Source organism: Dreissena polymorpha, chromosome 1 (genome assembly GCF_020536995.1).
Source record: "Dreissena polymorpha isolate Duluth1 chromosome 1, UMN_Dpol_1.0, whole genome shotgun sequence".
NCBI classification, from domain to species: Eukaryota; Metazoa; Mollusca; class Bivalvia; order Myida; family Dreissenidae; genus Dreissena; species Dreissena polymorpha.
Window position 1 is genome coordinate 49,538,014 of NC_068355.1, and position 17,950 is coordinate 49,555,963.

The 17,950-nt window shown below is 38.2% G+C and overlaps 1 protein-coding gene across 5 annotated transcripts in view; it reads right to left on the minus strand.

Moving 5' to 3' along the window:
- LOC127879630 (isoleucine--tRNA ligase, cytoplasmic-like) overlaps nt 1-17,950 on the minus strand; it is a 56,216-nt gene that overhangs the window by 20,059 nt on the left and 18,207 nt on the right. For 4 of the 5 annotated variants that reach the window (XM_052426613.1, XM_052426630.1, XM_052426621.1 and 1 more), the window contains 11 exons: nt 17,353-17,472; nt 15,331-15,465; nt 13,296-13,380; nt 11,596-11,724; nt 10,418-10,501; nt 9,536-9,600; nt 8,504-8,725; nt 3,637-3,728; nt 2,803-2,901; nt 1,779-1,982; nt 879-1,073 (listed from right to left, as the gene is read on the minus strand). In XM_052426613.1, coding sequence (XP_052282573.1) covers nt 879-1,073; nt 1,779-1,982; nt 2,803-2,901; nt 3,637-3,728; nt 8,504-8,725; nt 9,536-9,600; nt 10,418-10,501; nt 11,596-11,724; nt 13,296-13,380; nt 15,331-15,465; nt 17,353-17,472 — 1,430 coding nt within the window. Of the gene's footprint in view, nt 1-878; nt 1,074-1,778; nt 1,983-2,802; nt 2,902-3,636; nt 3,729-8,503; nt 8,726-9,535; nt 9,601-10,413; nt 10,502-11,595; nt 11,725-13,295; nt 13,381-15,330; nt 15,466-17,352; nt 17,473-17,950 lie in introns of all 5 variants that reach the window. The other variant, XM_052426603.1, reaches the window with a different exon arrangement.

Consider the following 17,950-nt stretch of genomic DNA (forward strand, 5'->3'; position numbering starts at 1 on the left):
TTCGACTACTTTATCTCTTAATACGATGTTTGCCATCGGCCGCAATATTGTAGGCAGAGGCCAATATCAATTGTAAATGATTTACTCCAAAAATAACACTTTGGCAATGCCGATCATGTTTACGTCAATTAACGTCACAGCGTGTGAGTTAAAATACACCACCTCAGTGTAATTCCAAACACGTGTGTGCTGGTCATGGCATATGCCGGGTCCCTTTGAATTGGGAAAACCAGGTTACCTGGTTAAAAATTGAAATCATTATGTTAAAGCAGACAACAAACAGCGGTAATTACGGGGATAATTAGTTGATGGCGATTAAATAATTATTTCATCAAGCAATGTTCAACGTAATCTTATTGCAGAAAAAACGGCGTGAAAAACAAACCAGCCGACAATATAAGCAGCGCTTTCATGACAATTAAATAATAATTGGCGAAAAATTAGCAAAGATCTAACAGTTACCGATGATTGGTAAAGCACGGGGAGATTAAAAACGTTTTTTTCCGAAATATATCACTGCTGTCGGACACTGATTGAGAAAAACGCTCTAGGCCACAATGTCGCAAAAGTTATTGACGCGTGTATGACAATACACAGGGTCGAGTGTGTACACAGGTAATCTCGTTATCGATTTTTCCTGCTTGATGGCCCGATTTGCAGGCGTTTCGCATTCGCTGGACAACATTTAGAGACACTTTGTTTTTTGATGTAGGAGGATAAAATAATCGCCATTTTTTCTAGACAATTTTATGAAATAATAGTCAGTTGGATAAAATAATCGCCATTGGCGATAATGTCTGGCAGCAGCGTGAGCACTGATCTGTTTAATAGTTACGATTAGCAGTTTTCATTTCACAACAAGTGACCCAAGGCCCTACCAGCCTCTGGTCTGATCAATTCCCTCAGCGATGAAGTCTGCTGGGAATGATTCATCAAACTCCTTCTTGTTCTTGAACGGGTAGTGCTGTTGGGCGTATGGCATGCCACCACTCTCAAACCAGCAGTCAAACACCTCCGGCACACGCCTCAACACACCCTTGCCTTGCCGAGACGGGATGGTCAGCTTGTCAACGCTGAAAAATATGGAACAGGTCTTACATTAATATATTTCAGTCATTATTGGCAAACTTTAAAAGAAAACATGGAAATATGGAGAAAACCACACCAAAAATGTTTGATGTCTATAAGAAATCTCGTCAGTATGTGTAAACAGAAAATCCGGACAAAACTGGATTACAGTAAGTGTAGGGTGTTGTGAAAACATGCTCAGCAGGTATACTGACCTATTGTATAGACATATGCATATGCAGCCTTTTGCCATTTTTTCTACAAATTTGGAATTTTGGGGGGTAATGGGATATTTTTAGAGATATTTTAAAATTGGGAAAAATGGTCCAATGGAAATAGTAGTCTTACGTTACCAGCTTTATATTGAGGAAAAATGCTAATATGAGCCGCCCTCTCAGAATAAAGGGTTTAATGCTTTTGCGTAGTGTTGTCCCACATTAGCCTGTGCAGTCCGTAAAGGCTAATCAGGAAGACACTTCACTTCAACTGACTTCAACTGTATTTTAATTAAGATGAGTCTTCCTTTAAACCAAAAATACCATTAAAGCAAAAAGTGATGTCTGTGACTAGCCTGTGCAGATTGCACAGGCTAATCGGGAATGGCACTTTACACACATGCATTAAGCCCCATTTTCCAAGAGCGAGGCTGGTATCATGTTCACAATCTAGACAATTTATTGTTATCTTATTGTGCATGCAGATGTGCTTACTGTTCCCTGTGCAGGTCAGTGACCTCAGTGACCCCTGTCAGCTTCATCAGCTCCTCGATGGAGCCCACACACACTACCTCCTCGTAGTCGTCTGACACCCACAGCGGTAGTGGGGTGCCCCAGTAACGATTACGCGAGATCGCCCAATCACGCGCCTCCTGGAGCCAGTTGGCAAAACGCTTCTCCTTCACAAATGCAGGCACCCTGTGTGAACACACCAAGTTAACTCACTTACAATTACAAAATTAAGATTACTGATCTAAATATTCAAAGCCACAAGGTCCTTTCAGCAGTCTTTTTGGATATTATTATTGACCATTTTTTCAACTGATAGACAATTAAATAAATCACATTTAATTTTATAATTTCTGTTTTAGCATAATGGAGAAACCCTCCTTTATTTCCTTACAGAATTTTCTAAGACTGAATCAAAGTATTAGAAAAAAGACATAGACAAGTTCAAACAATCTACCATTCATTCACAAGGTTCTTTAACAGACTCAATAACAATGTCAATAAATATAGAAGTAAATAATGTTTATGTCAATATTATATTAAAAATAAACTAGAAATGTGCCACAGAGCCCCAACTAAACTTTCTTCACCACAGACAAATCCATTATATATTCTACAGTTGTCAAAAAGACAAAGGGCCTTAACTCTGCCCAGCCTTGTATCAACCATAATTCCTTTCTTGAACAGCATCTTCACATTAAGGTAATAAAGCTGTACAAGTTTGAGAACAATCTGTAAAGCATTTAATATAGAGTTGAAAACAAAATTGTGAAACTCTAAACTTGAAAAGCGGACACAGGGATATAGTTCTGCCAAAATGTGTGGAAGCATTTCTTTACAATTATGCACATATTAAGGTCATTCAACTGTTTACATTGAACGAGAGCCACCCAGTATTAAAACAGGTCTTGAAAAAATAAGCACATGCTATGTAAGTAAGGAACTCATGCCTCTAACTCTGTTTGGGCATACAAATTTTATCATAAAAAGCTATATAAAGAGCACAAACCAATATGTTTCAGCATTGTTTGCCAGGAGCATCTCTTGAGCGTGTTCCACTCGCACAAACCAGCTGGGGACAGCCTTGTAGATCAGGGGCGTCTCAGACCTGTACAAATTATATACATTTCACTATGACCTGTACAAATGATGCACATTACACTATGACCTGTACAAATGATGTACATTACACTATAACCTGAACAAATGATAACATTACACTATGACCTGTACAAATGATGTACATTACACTATGACTTGTACAAAAGATGTACATTACACTCTGAACTCTACAAATGATGTACATTGCACTATGACCTGTACAAATGATGTACATTACACTATGACCTGTACAAATGATGTACATTACACTATGACCTGTACAAATGATGTACATTACACTATGACTTGTACAAAAGATGTACATTACACTATGATCTCTACAAATGATGTACATTACAATATGACCTGTAAAAAATGATGTACATTACACTATGACCTGTACAAATGATGTACATTACACTATGACATTTAAAAATGATGTACATTACACTAAGACCTGTACAAATGATGTACATTACACTAAGACCTGTACAAAGTATGTACATTACACTATGACCTGTACAAATGATGTACATGACACTTTGACAATACAACAGCTCACTAATATGGGCATCGGTTTCGTTAGCATGTTGAATTTGCAGCATTCAATGTGATGCAAATACATACTGGTAAAAGTAGAGAATAAATGAGTTATTGATTTTATCAATTTAACACTATAGCTATGGGTACACTTTCTGACCTTTAGTTCAAACAATTTACAGAAAATTCTAGATTTGTTTACCTCCAACAGAAAGGGTAGCTGTGCTTTAAGGTACTCTGGTGAACCAGTCTGCCATCTGCCTTGAGTTTTTTCATGATTTCTTTGTCTGCGTCCTAGAATTCAAAAAAATATACTGTGGTTGTTTGAAAACAAGCATTTCTCCTCTAGCTCCAGATCAATCTTGAACAAGAAACTATCGCAGACGGGTGATGCTCCCCAAAGGTTTTTTTGTCACAATATTGTACTTTATATTCAGATAAAAGGAAACGTCTTGAGGGGCATAACTTTGGACAAAATAATACGATGGATGGTTTAGCAACTTAAACATTTCAAAGGGCCATAACTCTCTAAATAATCATCTAACCAGAACCCACAAATAACATGCGCATCTCCTCAAGGTAGTTAAGCTTCCCATAAAGTTTCATTGAATTCCAGTCAGTAGTTGGGGAGAAATAGCCCGGACAAGAATTGCACTAAATGTACAGTTTATAGAAAATTTCAAAGGGCCATAACTCTGTGAAAAATCATCCGACCATAACCGGCTGATAATATGCACATCTCCTGTTGGTAGTGAAGCTTCCCATAAAGTTTCATTGAATTCCCGTAATAAGTTGCTGAGAAATAGCTCGGACAAGAATTGCACTATGTGTACAATGGAAAATTTCAAAGGGCCATAACTCTGTGAAAAATCATCCGACGAGAACCAGCTAATAATATGCACATGTCCTCTTGGTAGTGAAGCTTCCCATAAAGTTTCATTTAATTCCGGTCATTAGTTGCTGAGAAATAGCCCGGACAAGAATTGCACTATATGTACAGTTAATGGAAAATTTCAAAGGGCCATAACTCTGTGAACAAAAAATGTGTTCGTCAGAAACACAATGCCCCCTATTGGGCCACTTTGAAATTATTTTTTTTTTCTTTTACCTTTGACCTTGAAGGATGACCTTGACCCTAAACTTCCACCACTCAAAATGTGCAGCTTCATGAGTACGCCGCTTTGAATTTTTTTTTTTCTTTTTTTTTTTGACCTTTGACCTTGAAGGATGACCTTGACCTTAAACTTCCACCTCTCAAAATGTGCAGCTTCATGAGATGCACATGCATGCCAAATATCAAGTTGCTATCTTGAATATTGAAAAAGTTATGGCCAATGTAAAAGGTTTTTTTCGGACGGACGGACAGACTGACATACTGACTGACGGACAGTTCAACTGCTATATGCCACCCTACCGGGGGCATAAAAATCATCCGACCAGAATCGGCTTATAATATGCACATCTCCTTTTGGTAGTGAAGCTTCCCATAAAGTTTCATTGAATTCCGGTCATTAGTTGCTGAGAAATAGCCTGGACAAGAATTGCACTATATGTACAGTTAATGGAATATTTCAAAGGGCCATAACTCTGTGAAAAATCATCCGACCAGAATCGGCTGATAATATGCACATGTCCTCTTGGTAGTGAAGCTTCCCATAAAGTTTCATTGAATTCCGGTCATTAGATGCTGAGAAATAGCCCGGACAAGAATTGCACTATATGTACAGTTAATGGAAAATTTCAAAGGGCCATAACTCTGTGAAAAATCATCCAACCAGAACCGGCTGATAATATGCACATCTCCTTTTGGTAGTGAAGCTTCCCATAAAGTTTCATTGAATTCCGGTCATTAGTTGCTGAGAAATAGCCCGGACAAGAATTGCACTACATGTACAGTTAATGGAAAATTTCAAAGGGCCATAACTCAGTGAAAAATCATCCGACCAGAACAGGCTGATAATATGCACATGTCCTCTTGGTAGTGAAGCTTCCCATAAAGTTTCATTGAATTCTGGTCATTAGTTGCTGAGAAATAGCCCGGACAAGAATTGCACTATTTTATGTACAGTTAATGGAAAATTTCAAAGGGCCATAACTCTGTGAAAAATCATCCGACCAGAACCCGCTGATATTATGCACATCTCCTGTTGGTAGTGAAGCTTCCAATAAAGTTTCATTGAATTCCGGCCATTAGTTGCTGAGAAATAGCCCGGACAAAAATTGTGCACGGACGGACAGACGCACACACACACACGCACCGACAGACGAAGCGGGGACTATATGCTCCCCCCAAAATAAATTTCGGGGGAGCATAACAAGAGTGCCAACTTGTCACACATTATTCCCATTTTAAGGTCTCGGTAACCTTGATCTATGGAGGATGTATTTTATTATTTTTTTTCAAGATGGTGGAGACAAAAAGAAACATGGCATATTAATATTAATTAATACATGTTAATCTAATTAAATTAAAACTAGAGCTTTGTCACAGACGTGACTAATACCCCCACATGCCGCATTGACACAGAATATTTTGCATGTTGTCTTAACAAAAAACACCAGACACCATGCTCAATGTTTAAAACGCACTAAGTGACCCTGTGACCTAGTTTTTGACCCGGCATGGCTAATGTTCGAACTTGGCCTACACATCATCTAGATACAACTTCTGACCAAGTTTGGTGAAGATCGGATGTAAACTACTTGAATTAGAGAGAGGACACGATGCTGAATGTGTAAAATGTACTACGTGACCCCATGACCTAGTTTTTGATCTGGCATGGCCCATGTTCGAACTTGGACTTAAGATCATCTAGAAAAAACTTCTGACACAGTTTGGTGAAGATCAGATGAAAAATACTTGAATAACAGAGCGGACAACATGCTGAATGTTAAAAAACCGGCATGACCCATATTCGAACTTGGCCTTAAGATCATCTAGATTCAACATCTGACCAAGTTTGGTGAAGATCGGATGAAAACAACTTGAATTAGAGAGCGGACACTTAATACGGACCAACAGACCGACAAGCTCACTCCTATATACCCCCCTAAACTTCGTTTGTGGGGGTATAAAAACGTAGATGCAGTTAGTTAGTAATTTAAACAGGCTCAAAAAAGGCAGGGGAAGGGGGCTGAAAAGGGACAGATAAACCTCTTTGGCTAAAATTCGTCCTAAGATAAACTTTGCACATTGTTAGGAATTTATACTCAAATACTAATATTAAACAAGACTATTGCCAAGTAATATATGTCCCCTACCGGCTCCACCATTGTCAGAATTTTTTTATTATTTTTAAATTTGTTTCCATAGCAACCAGAATTTTAGATGCAGGAACAAAATGAAATGACGTGCATAATGTCGATATTGCCATCTATCCATGTTTCAAGTTTCATGAAAAAATATGAAGAACTTTTAAAGTTATCGCAGGATCCAGAAAACTACCATTTTCAGCAGTATTTCTAGTCTAATTGTTGCCATAGCAACCAGAATTTTTGACTTAGGAACAAAATGAAATGACGTGCATAATGTCCATATTGCCATCTATTCATGTTTCAAGTTTCATGAAAAAATATGAAGAACTTTTAAAGTTATCGCAGGATCCAGAAAATTGTGACAGACATACAGACAGACAGACGAGACTCACAGACGCACAGAGCGGAAACCATAAGTCCCCTCCGTTGAAACCGGTAGGGGACAAAAATCAATTCAACATTTCGCCATAAGGAATGTTCTTTCGATAATTCGATGTTTATATCAAGTAATACTGTATGCTACTCTTTAAAACATTAAATAGCCAATCAAAACACTGTTGATTTTTCTGCAATAACAAGATCATTGACAAATAAAAAATGAACACCAATGGAAGCAGGGCCACATATTTATTGGAAGGATAGGGGAGGGCATCCATGCTTTTCTGTGTTAAGATAAATCCCGAACGTAAGCTACCTCCACAAAAAATTCCAGCGCAAAATAAAAGCAAGGTTGATGTTGTATGCGATCAAGGCACATATTTATTCTGCATATTCCCCCATAACATTCAATTTATCTTAACAGTGACCTTCACCCAAACTTCTCCACAAGAAAAGCTAGGAATACATGTATGCTATCAACATACACAATTTACGCATAATACATCATTTCAGACTCAATTAATTGAGCAGATACTTTTTTCATTTCGACCTTCATCTGACTGGCTCATGTGCAATCACAGGCTAGGTCTAAAAGTAAGCAACCTACACACACAATTTCAGCACAATACCTCAATCAAAACTTTTTTAGCAGATTTTGTTCTCTCTATTTAAGTAACCTTAATCTGACTAGCCCGAAATGTTATCCCAAGCTAGTTCTCTATTTAAGTTACACACACAATTTGAATGCAATACCTCATCACAAATACTGAAGTAATGATGCAGAAACCAATTTTTTTAAATTTTTAGTAACAGTTATCTTGACCGTGACCTGAGCCCCTACTTAACTCTGCGCTAGATTCAAGGGCTTTAATTCTGAAGTGCAGCAGGTGATCTCGCAGGTTATTGATCTTGGTTGAGATAATGCCCATTAACAGTGTTCCCAAGTTTGAAGAAGATACTATTACAATTATTTGAGTTCATGCCATCTGGCTAGTAATTGAACTTTGCTCGCTCAGACATCATGGCCACAAAAATGATCACGAAGTTTCATAATGACCCATTTAACCTATTTTAAATAGTTATCAGATATTATTATCCTCAATGATGCCCACTTGTTTGCTGCTTGTGTAAGTATACTTTGCCTCAATTTTTAATGGGGCATACTTGAAGTTTAATTTTAATGACTTTAAGGACCATTCTTTTCTAAAGAGACGTACAGTTGAGTTATCAACTTGCCTGCTAATTCTATATCCAATTAGAATTTCATAAAGCTCAGGTTAAAGATCTTGTTCTTATACAACAGTCCAGTAAGCAACTGTTGACCAAATCACCAATCACAAAACGTTGCCATAATTTAAAAAATTATCTTAAAGGGAACTGCAGGCTAAATATATTTAAAAAACAATGCCCGATAATACAAGAAATCGCTTCATCACCTTGATGTGCTGCCCTTCAAACTCCTTCACAGGGGAGGTAAATTTCCCGGTGGAGTCGACGGGACACACCATCTCCATGTCCTTGGTGATGATCCCGTACTTGGTGCACACTCGCTGATCATCCTCACCGAAGTATGGCGCCTGGTGTACCACCCCTGTACCGCTCTCAGACGTCACATACCGGTCACACAGCACGCGGAATGCACCCGTCTTAGCCTTCAGCTGAGGAAATTATGTAAATAATAGGATATGAGCCTCGCTCTGTGAAAAGGGAGGGTTAAATGCATGTGCTTAAAGTGTCTTCCAAGATAAGCCTGTGCACTCTACACAGGCTTATCAGGGATGACACTTTCCCCTTTTATGATTTTTTTTGTTTAAAGAAAGTTTCTTGTAAGCAAAAAATAAGTTTAAAGGAGAGTGTCGTAACTGATTGGCTTGAGGGGACTGCAAAGGCTTATGTTGGACAACACATTATTATGCATTAAACCCCCTTTCCACAGAGCAAGACTTATATGATACCAAAACCGTCTATTATAGATTTTTTTAAAACTCCGTTAATAGTTTTAATTGCTCTTATTTTCAACGTAATTATATTTTCCCATTTGAGTGTTGTTAAAACGAAATCTATAATAAAAATTAACAATGTTCTCAATTGCTAGGCGAGAGTTTAACAAGCTTAACAAACATCATTTTTATTAAAATGTGTAAATGGCGGAAAAAAAACTGTGGATTAATAAATAATGAGAAATTAATATGTAAAGCAAGTCCTAGAAAATTAATTCTGGATCTCACTTGGAATGTATGACAGGAAAACAATGTGGCTTTAGCAGTAACAGCTTCAACTCAAATTATGTATCAACTATCAAGAGTTTCAAACTTTAATAAACAAAATCATGTAATGTTTTGTAAAAAAAAGGAAATGGTTGAACCTCATATGTAACTTTCCATGGATTTCATTTACACAAAAATGTAAATGTGTGACCATCATCAAATATACATGCATCTACATGCCTTTATATTTTACAAACTTACATGAATGAAGTAGTTGAACAGCGGCTGATATGTCTTCCCTTCCAGTGTCTGACCTTTGAACCTGTAGATAAGGAATAAGAACAATATCTTGAGGTCATGACACCTTATTACTATGGCAACCACAGTGACGGTCCCTGCTCTACACCAGTCTGTCTAAGCAAGGGAAATTTTGAACACATTTTCCAATCTTTATATAGTAGTTTGTCAATTTATTTGAGAGGTATACACTTTCATACATCATAATTAATTTCACAATGGATACAGTCCACAGTCTATATATTCATTTCAACAATTACATTAAATATTCACGCAAAGGCTATTTAGAGAATATGTCATTAAAATCTCTATATACAGCTTATATATGAGCAACCATGCTCTGGGAACTCGAAGTTTAACCCTTTACCACTTAGATACCTATTTTCACGCATTTGTAGTCCCACAGAAAGTTTAATGTAATTGAAGACCTTTCTTACTAGATTCTAGTTTTAAAGGCTTCATTTCCAACCCTTAGATACTGATGAGCAGCAAACAGAATAAAACCTGAACAGACTGCGAGTTACTCGCAGGCTGTTCTGGTTTTATGCTGTTTGCACATATCAATTTTCACTTTGCTTCCAAGTGGGAAAGGGTTAATGCATATGCATAAAGTGTCATCCCAGAAAAGCCTATGCAGTCCACAACAGTTAATCTGGGACAACACTTTCCCACTAATTTTTTTAATAAGCGGTAACTACCTTTTAACAAAATTTACCATAAAAGCAAAACATCTTGTCCCTGATTAGCATGTGCGTAATGCATAGGCTATTCTTGTATTACACTTGATGCACGTGCATTAAGCCCTGGTTTCCCAGAGCGCAGATCGTGTACAAATAACCTACCTAGCTAGGATGGTGTACTCCTCCTCAGATTTGAACAGCGCGGACAGACGGGCCTCCATCATGATATATACCTTCTCTGTGGCCTTGTCTGCAAAAGGCAACATTCACTTTACAGTATGAACATTGTAGTGAACATGTTTACATCAATACTTACAGGGTTTTTTCAAGCCATTTTGGGAAAAGGAGTCTGGTCAAACTGGGATTTTTTAATTGATAAAAGTGGCAAATTTGGGGATTTTTTAGCGACAAAAAGGACCAAATTGGGAATTTTTTATCAACAAATATTGACACAACAGGTCTTTTCCTGGCCATTTTGGATAAAAATCATATAAATAACCATATATTTTGTAGGTTGTTTACAAAATAAAATTGAGATACAGAGTCTAATAATATAAGTCATATGACACTTCTTTTTTTGCAATTAGGAATTTATTTATTTTCGGTTTGGGATCGGGTCCTTTGCTTTGGGATCGAGTCCGTTTTACGGCCTTTTTTACATGGCAGAAAAACCCCTGACTTATTACACATTATGCCAGTAAATGTGAACTCCCCTACACTTGAATCAGTGGGCATTGGCCATATTTTGACAGGCTAAACATCATCAATTAAAGTTTTATTTTAAAAATCCATTTTTAGTGTAGCATATCCGGCCAAATCTGCGTACAACTAAAATTGACAAGCACTTTGGCAATGTTTTGTTTATAACTGTTCAACAAGCATTACTGCACAACAAGTTCAGGGTTATCAATAAGAATTCTTCGATGAAGCCATATTTAAATTAAAAAGGGCCTACTAGAGGGCTCAGGGGACATGCTTCTCCTCTCCATGAACATTTTTAAAATGAGGTTATCAAATCCTGTATTCTGATGGTTTTTATGGCTGCTTTAGGCACTCCATTCAGTAAGCATGTTTTAAATGTAACATCCATGAAAACACTGGTCATAAATATGAAGGAAAATACCACAAATGTAATTATTTGATTTTATTAGCATATTATGTCTTTTGTTTCAAGTTGTATGCATTTTCCAACCAAATACACACATACATGTAAACAAGTGCGATAAACCACCTAAAGTTTTGTCAATCAAAGCAAAAACTATCCTAGTACTGTTTTAATTTTTTTACAATATTAATAAGACCCATGTTTTGTTATGTGTGTATTTTATAATGAAAAGGCATTACCTTTGACCTCCACGTAGTCCATATCGGGGTTCACACACAGGGCCAGGTTGCTTGGCAATGTCCAGGGAGTTGTGGTCCAGCCTATCAGACTCACACTGGGGTTCTCATCCAAGGGGAAACTTATTATCACTGCAAGATACAAACAGGATATTTTTACTGTATCAGCAATACAAGCAGAATTTCTTACACCACTTTTCTTCTTAAACATGCTGATAAACACAACAAGAACTGAGTCATCACTCACACAAAATAGCGCCTTCTGGACAGACAATATACTTATAATTATTATAAAAGTTCTGTTCATACAGCGACATAAACATGCACATTACATCATTTAACCCTTTGCATGCTGGAAATTTTGTCGTCTGCTACAATGTTGTCTGCTGAATTTCTAAAATTAGCATTTTCTTCTATTAGAATACTATCAGAATAGCAAACAGTTTGGATCCTGATGAGACGCCACGTTCTGTGGCATCTCATCTGGATCCAAACTGTTTGCAAAGGCCTTTAAAATTCGGTACCCGCACTGAAAGGGTTAATATATATTGTATACCATGTATCATCTGTAAGTAGTTTATTTGCTTTAGTCCTGTTTTTTTTTTACTTCTTGTTTGTTTATACCATTTGCAAACTTGACTAATTAAAATAATAAGGACTTGCACCAGGGACCACTAAGGTGAAATGTTCTAAAGACAAAACTTAGTGATGGATGTTGGCATTCTTATCTCTTTTTGGGAGTTTGGATACTTCAAATTTGGTAATACACCGACAAAAATTGGGAGTAAAATACTATCTAACTTTATCTAAAGCCTTGTTTATATTCCAAATTATGACTCCATATCAAGAATCACATAGCATCTCTTACACCACTGCTCGAGATTGAGATGTATCCACTGAAAAATTACCGCATTTTCATAGACTACAAGTAACAATGTTTTTCCTGATAACATTTGCCTGCTTCTTAAATTCTGGTCACTCTTATTCATGAATCAAAAATAAATTTTATGTTAGAACTGCATACATTCGGATAACAATTTATTTGTTTTGTTGTGCTGTTCTCACAAAACTATTTTATTTTATTTTACACCAAAATAAGTTTCTGGCGAACTCGTTTTACCGTGAACAATACAATATTTTATTTTTAAATTAATTCTCAACATAACAACACTAGATAAGATTCATTTTATTTTACGATTGTCATGTAACAGATTGTCCAAAACATCACAATTAATGAGAAAACACCTAAGAAAACATGCATCATTTATAAAGGAATAACAAATTAACCCTTGCATGCTGGGAAATTTGTCGTCTGCTAAAATGTCGTCTGCTGAATTTCTAAAATTAGCATTTTCTTCGATTTTTTTTCAAAGAATACTATCAGAATAGCAAACAGTTTGGATCCTGATGAGACGCCACGTTCTGTGGCGTCTCATCTGGATCCAAACTGTTTGCAAAGGCCTTTAAAATTCGGTTCCCGCACTGAAAGGGTTAAGGATGCTGGTCTGCTTTGTGATACAAATTTGTTACAAACATGGTCAAACAAGTATTTCAATACTTACAGCATTTATGCGCGTCCTTTATTCTGTTAGCATCTTATACATGGCGAAAATGTGAAAAAAGGTAAGTTTGGGAAAAATCTTTTAATATCTAACGTGACAACTTTTAGTCAAGAAAATATGATAACTAGCATTGTCACCCACCTGCAGGGTCAACAACGTCCTTGTAATTCTGTCCAGACTCAAAATTCGAAAGTGGAGTGTTACAAGCTGTGGAGAAAGGCATAACCTGCAAGAAATTGTATACATTTTCAGGGTATACATCATTATAATTGATGTTTCATTACATTCCATGTAATCAATTTTTATCCCCACGTTTTTCGGAGAAAAAGTTGGGATATTGTGGCTATGTGCGTCTGTCCGTCCGTCCGTCCTGGCCACCTGCTCCTCCTACACTATTAGCACTAGAACCTTGAAACTTACATACATGGTAGCTATGAGCATATGTGCCACGGTGACAGTGACGGAATTTTGATCTTACCCCTGGGTCAAAAGTTATGGGGGTTGGGGCGGGGACGGGTCAGAGATTTTCACTCATTTTTTTATGTTATTTTACATTAACTTCTTCATTTCTGCACCGATTTACTTCAAATTGATACTGAGCCTCTCTTATGACAATACGGTCAATCTCAACTATGCATTGCCCCATTACCAACCCTGGGGCGCCCCGACCACATAGGCCACGCCCACCCAAAATTGCCTTTTACTATAATTTGTTCATTTTTACACAGATTCACTTCAAATTGATACTGAACCTCTCTTATGACAATACGGTTAATCTCAGCTATGCATGACCTCATTACCAACCCTAGGGCACCCCGCCCACATAGGCCACGCCCATCCAAAATTGCCTTTTACTATAATTTCTTTATTTCTGCACCGATTAAATTCAAATTGATACTGAACCTCTCTTATGACAATACGGTCAATCTCAGCTATGCATGGCCATAACCAACCCTGGGGCGCCCCGCCCACATAGGCCATGCCCACCCAAAATTGCCTTTACTATAATTTCTTCATTTCTACACCGATTCACTTCAAATTGATACTGAACCTCTCTTATGACAATACAGTTAATCTCAACTATGCATGGCCCCTTTACCAACCCTCGGGCACCCCGCCCACATAGGCCACGCCCACCCAAAATTGCCTTTAACTATAATGTCTTCATTTCTACACCGATTCACTTCAAATTTATACTGAACCTCTTTTATGACAATACAGTCAATCTCAACTATGCGTGACGCCATTACCAACCCTGGGGCGCCCCGCCCACATAGGCCAGCCCACCCAAAATTGCCTTTTACTATAATTTCTTCATTTCTACACCGATTTACTTCAAATTGATACTGAACATCTCTTATGACAATACGGTCAATCTAAACTATGTATGGCCCCATTACCAACCCTGGGGCGCCCCGCCCATAATAGGCCACACCCATCCAAAATTGTCTTTTACTATAATTTCTTCATTTCTACACCGATTCACTCGTAATTGATACTGAACTTCTCTTATGACAATATGGTCAATCTCAACCATGCATGGCCCCATCACCAACCCTGGGGCACCCCTGGGTCAAACATGTGGCGTGGGGATACGCGTCGGCCTCTGCCGCTCCATTTCTAGTCTTTTATATGTATCTGTATCAGCATTTTGTTTCAGATCAGGAAAATAAGTAAACCAGATGCCTGTCATAACACAGAAACATGTTGGACAAATCGTCCTTTGTTTTCCAAAATGTTTTTTGAAAGCAATTAAGTCATGGAAAGCTAGTTTTAAAATTGCATGATGAATGACAAATAACAGTCCAGACTAGGGTTTAATGACAAAATCGACACTTGACCTTTATATGTGACCTTGACCTTTGAGGTAGGGAGCAGATTGTTACACGTGACATCATGTGATTTAATAATGGTGAACTAGTGTGCTTAGTTATTTTAAAATAGAACAAGTAATGACAAAGTTACTGTCACAAAAATCTTGGATGCATTCACACAATAACGAATGCACATACACTTAACACTTTTGACAGCTATATCAAGCGTTCTGCGGGCAGGCTCAACACAAATTATTTATACATTTTTTTTAAGTATTCTGACTTTTGACACATACAGTTTGCTTGCAAAATCATAATATGCATCCTTGGACTATTGAAAATATATGTTCAAGTGCACCCACCTTGAAGCCCCTGTATACGAGGCCCTTATTGTAGAGCTCCTTGAACACCCACCAGATGGACTCCATGAACCAGGGGTACATTGTCTTGTAGTCATTGTCAAAGTCAATCCAACGCCCCAGTCTTGTGACAACTTGCTGAAAGTACATGTACAAGTCAAAGTGAAATGTTTCAAAGTTTCAATTTGATGTGAATAAAATATAATCAAAGAAGTATCCCTTACCCTAACTTCTCATCAAAAGAGTATCTCATGACCAAACCTTCAATTCACAAAGCATTTCTTAACCCTACCTTTTAACCATATAAGTGTACCTCTGAGACCCTACCCTCTAACCAGATAAGTACCTTTTAGACTCTACCCTCTAATTAGATAAGTACTTCTTAGACTCTACCCTCTAACCAGATAAGTACCTCATAAACTCTACCCTGTAACCAGATAAGTACCCCATGATGATGACCCTACCCTCTAACCAGATAAGTACCCCATGACCCTACCCTCTAACCAGATGAGTACCTCACGACCCTACCCTCTAACCAGATAAGTACCTCATGACCCTACCCTCTAACCAGATAAGTACCTCAGGACCCTACCCTCTAACCAGATAAGTACCTCATGACCCTACCCTGGAACCAGAAAAGTACCTCACGACCCTACCCTCAAACCAGATAAGTATCTCATGACCCTACCCTCTAACCCGACAAGTACCTCATGACCCTACCCTCTAACCAGATAAGTACCTCATGACCCTACCCTCTAACCAGATAAGTACCTCTTGACCCTACCCTCTAACCAGATAAGTACCTCATGACCCTACCCTCTAACAAAAAAGAACCTCATGATCCTTCCTTTCATCAGATAAGTACCACATGACCATACACTATAACCGGATAAGAACCTCATGAACCTACCCTGGAACCAAAAAAGTACCTCACGACCCTACCCTCAAACCAGATAAGTACCACATGACCCTACCCTCTAACCAGATAAGTACCTCATGACTCTACCCTCTAACCAGATAAGTACCTCATGACTCTACCCTCTAACCAGATAAGTACCTCACAACCCTACCCTCAAACCAGATAAGTACCACATGACCCTACCCTCTAACCAGATAAGTACCTCATGACCCTATCCTGGAACCAGAAAAGTACCTCACGACCCTACCCTCAAACCAGATAAGTATCTCATGACCCTACCCTCTAACCCGACAAGTACCTCATGACCCTACCCTCTAACCAGATAAGTACCTCATGACCCTACCCTCTAACCAGATAAGTACCTCATGACCCTACCCTCAAACCAGATAAGTACCTCATGACCCTACCCTCTAACTAGATAAGTACCCCATGACCCTACCCTCTAACCAGATAAGTACCTCATGACTCTACCCTCTAACCAGATAAGTACCTCACAACCCTACCCTCAAACCAGATAAGTACCACATGACCCTACCCTCTAACCAGATAAGTACCTCATGACCCTACCCTGGAACCAGAAAAGTACATCACAACCCTACCCTCAAAACAGATAAGTACCTCATGACCCTATCCTCAAACTAGATAAGTACCTCATGACCCTACCCTCTAACTAGATAAGTACCCCATGACCCTACCCTCTAACCAGATAAGTACCTCATGACTCTACCCTCTAACCAGATAAGTACCTCACAACCCTACCCTCAAACCAGATAAGTACCACATGACCCTACCCTCTAACCAGATAAGTACCTCATGACCCTACCCTGGAACCAGAAAAGTACCTCACAACCCTACCCTTAAAACAGATAAGTACCTCATGACCCTATCCTCTAACCAGATAAGTATCTCATGACCCTACCCTCTAACCAGATAAGTACCTCATGACTCTACCTTTCAGTAAGAAGGGTCCCTTTTGACTTACATTCCAAACAGATAAGAACATTATGACCTACATTCAAACCATATTTGTTCCTTCTGACCTTCATTCCAACCTTATGAGTACCTTCTGACCTACATTCCAACCAGGTGAGTACCTTCTGACCTACCTTCCACTCAGAAGAGTATCTCATGACAATCTTTCTGCATTCAGCATTGTACTTGTCAATTCCCATCTTGGCCACATCCTCAGGTCCTTTGATGCCAAGGGTTTTATCAATTTCATACTCCTGAAAATTTAAAAGCATTGCTTTTGGGTGCAAAATTTTGAAAAAGCTGTGCTTGACTGTATGCTGTAACTGTCTTTAAGATGATTCATTAGGAAGTGTATTGAAATTCCATGTAAAAAAAACTGTCAAAATTTGAAAAAAAGTTCATGTCATAAATTTGTTATACATGACATATTTGTTCAAAACAACTTAACAAATTCACAGTATTAAAATGTAATGTAATCAGCATTCATAAGATTGTCAACTGTATTGACAATATGATAATGTCAGGACATTTTAATGACAAGAACCATCAGGACTTTTTATCCCCACGCTTTTTGAAAAGCGTGGGGATATTGTGGTTATCTCCGCCATCCGTCTGTCTGTCCGTCTCTCTGTCCGTCCTGGCCACTATCTCCTCCTGCAATAAGCACTAGAACCTTGAAACTTACACACATGGTAGCTATAAGCATATGTGCGACCCTGCACTATTTGGAAT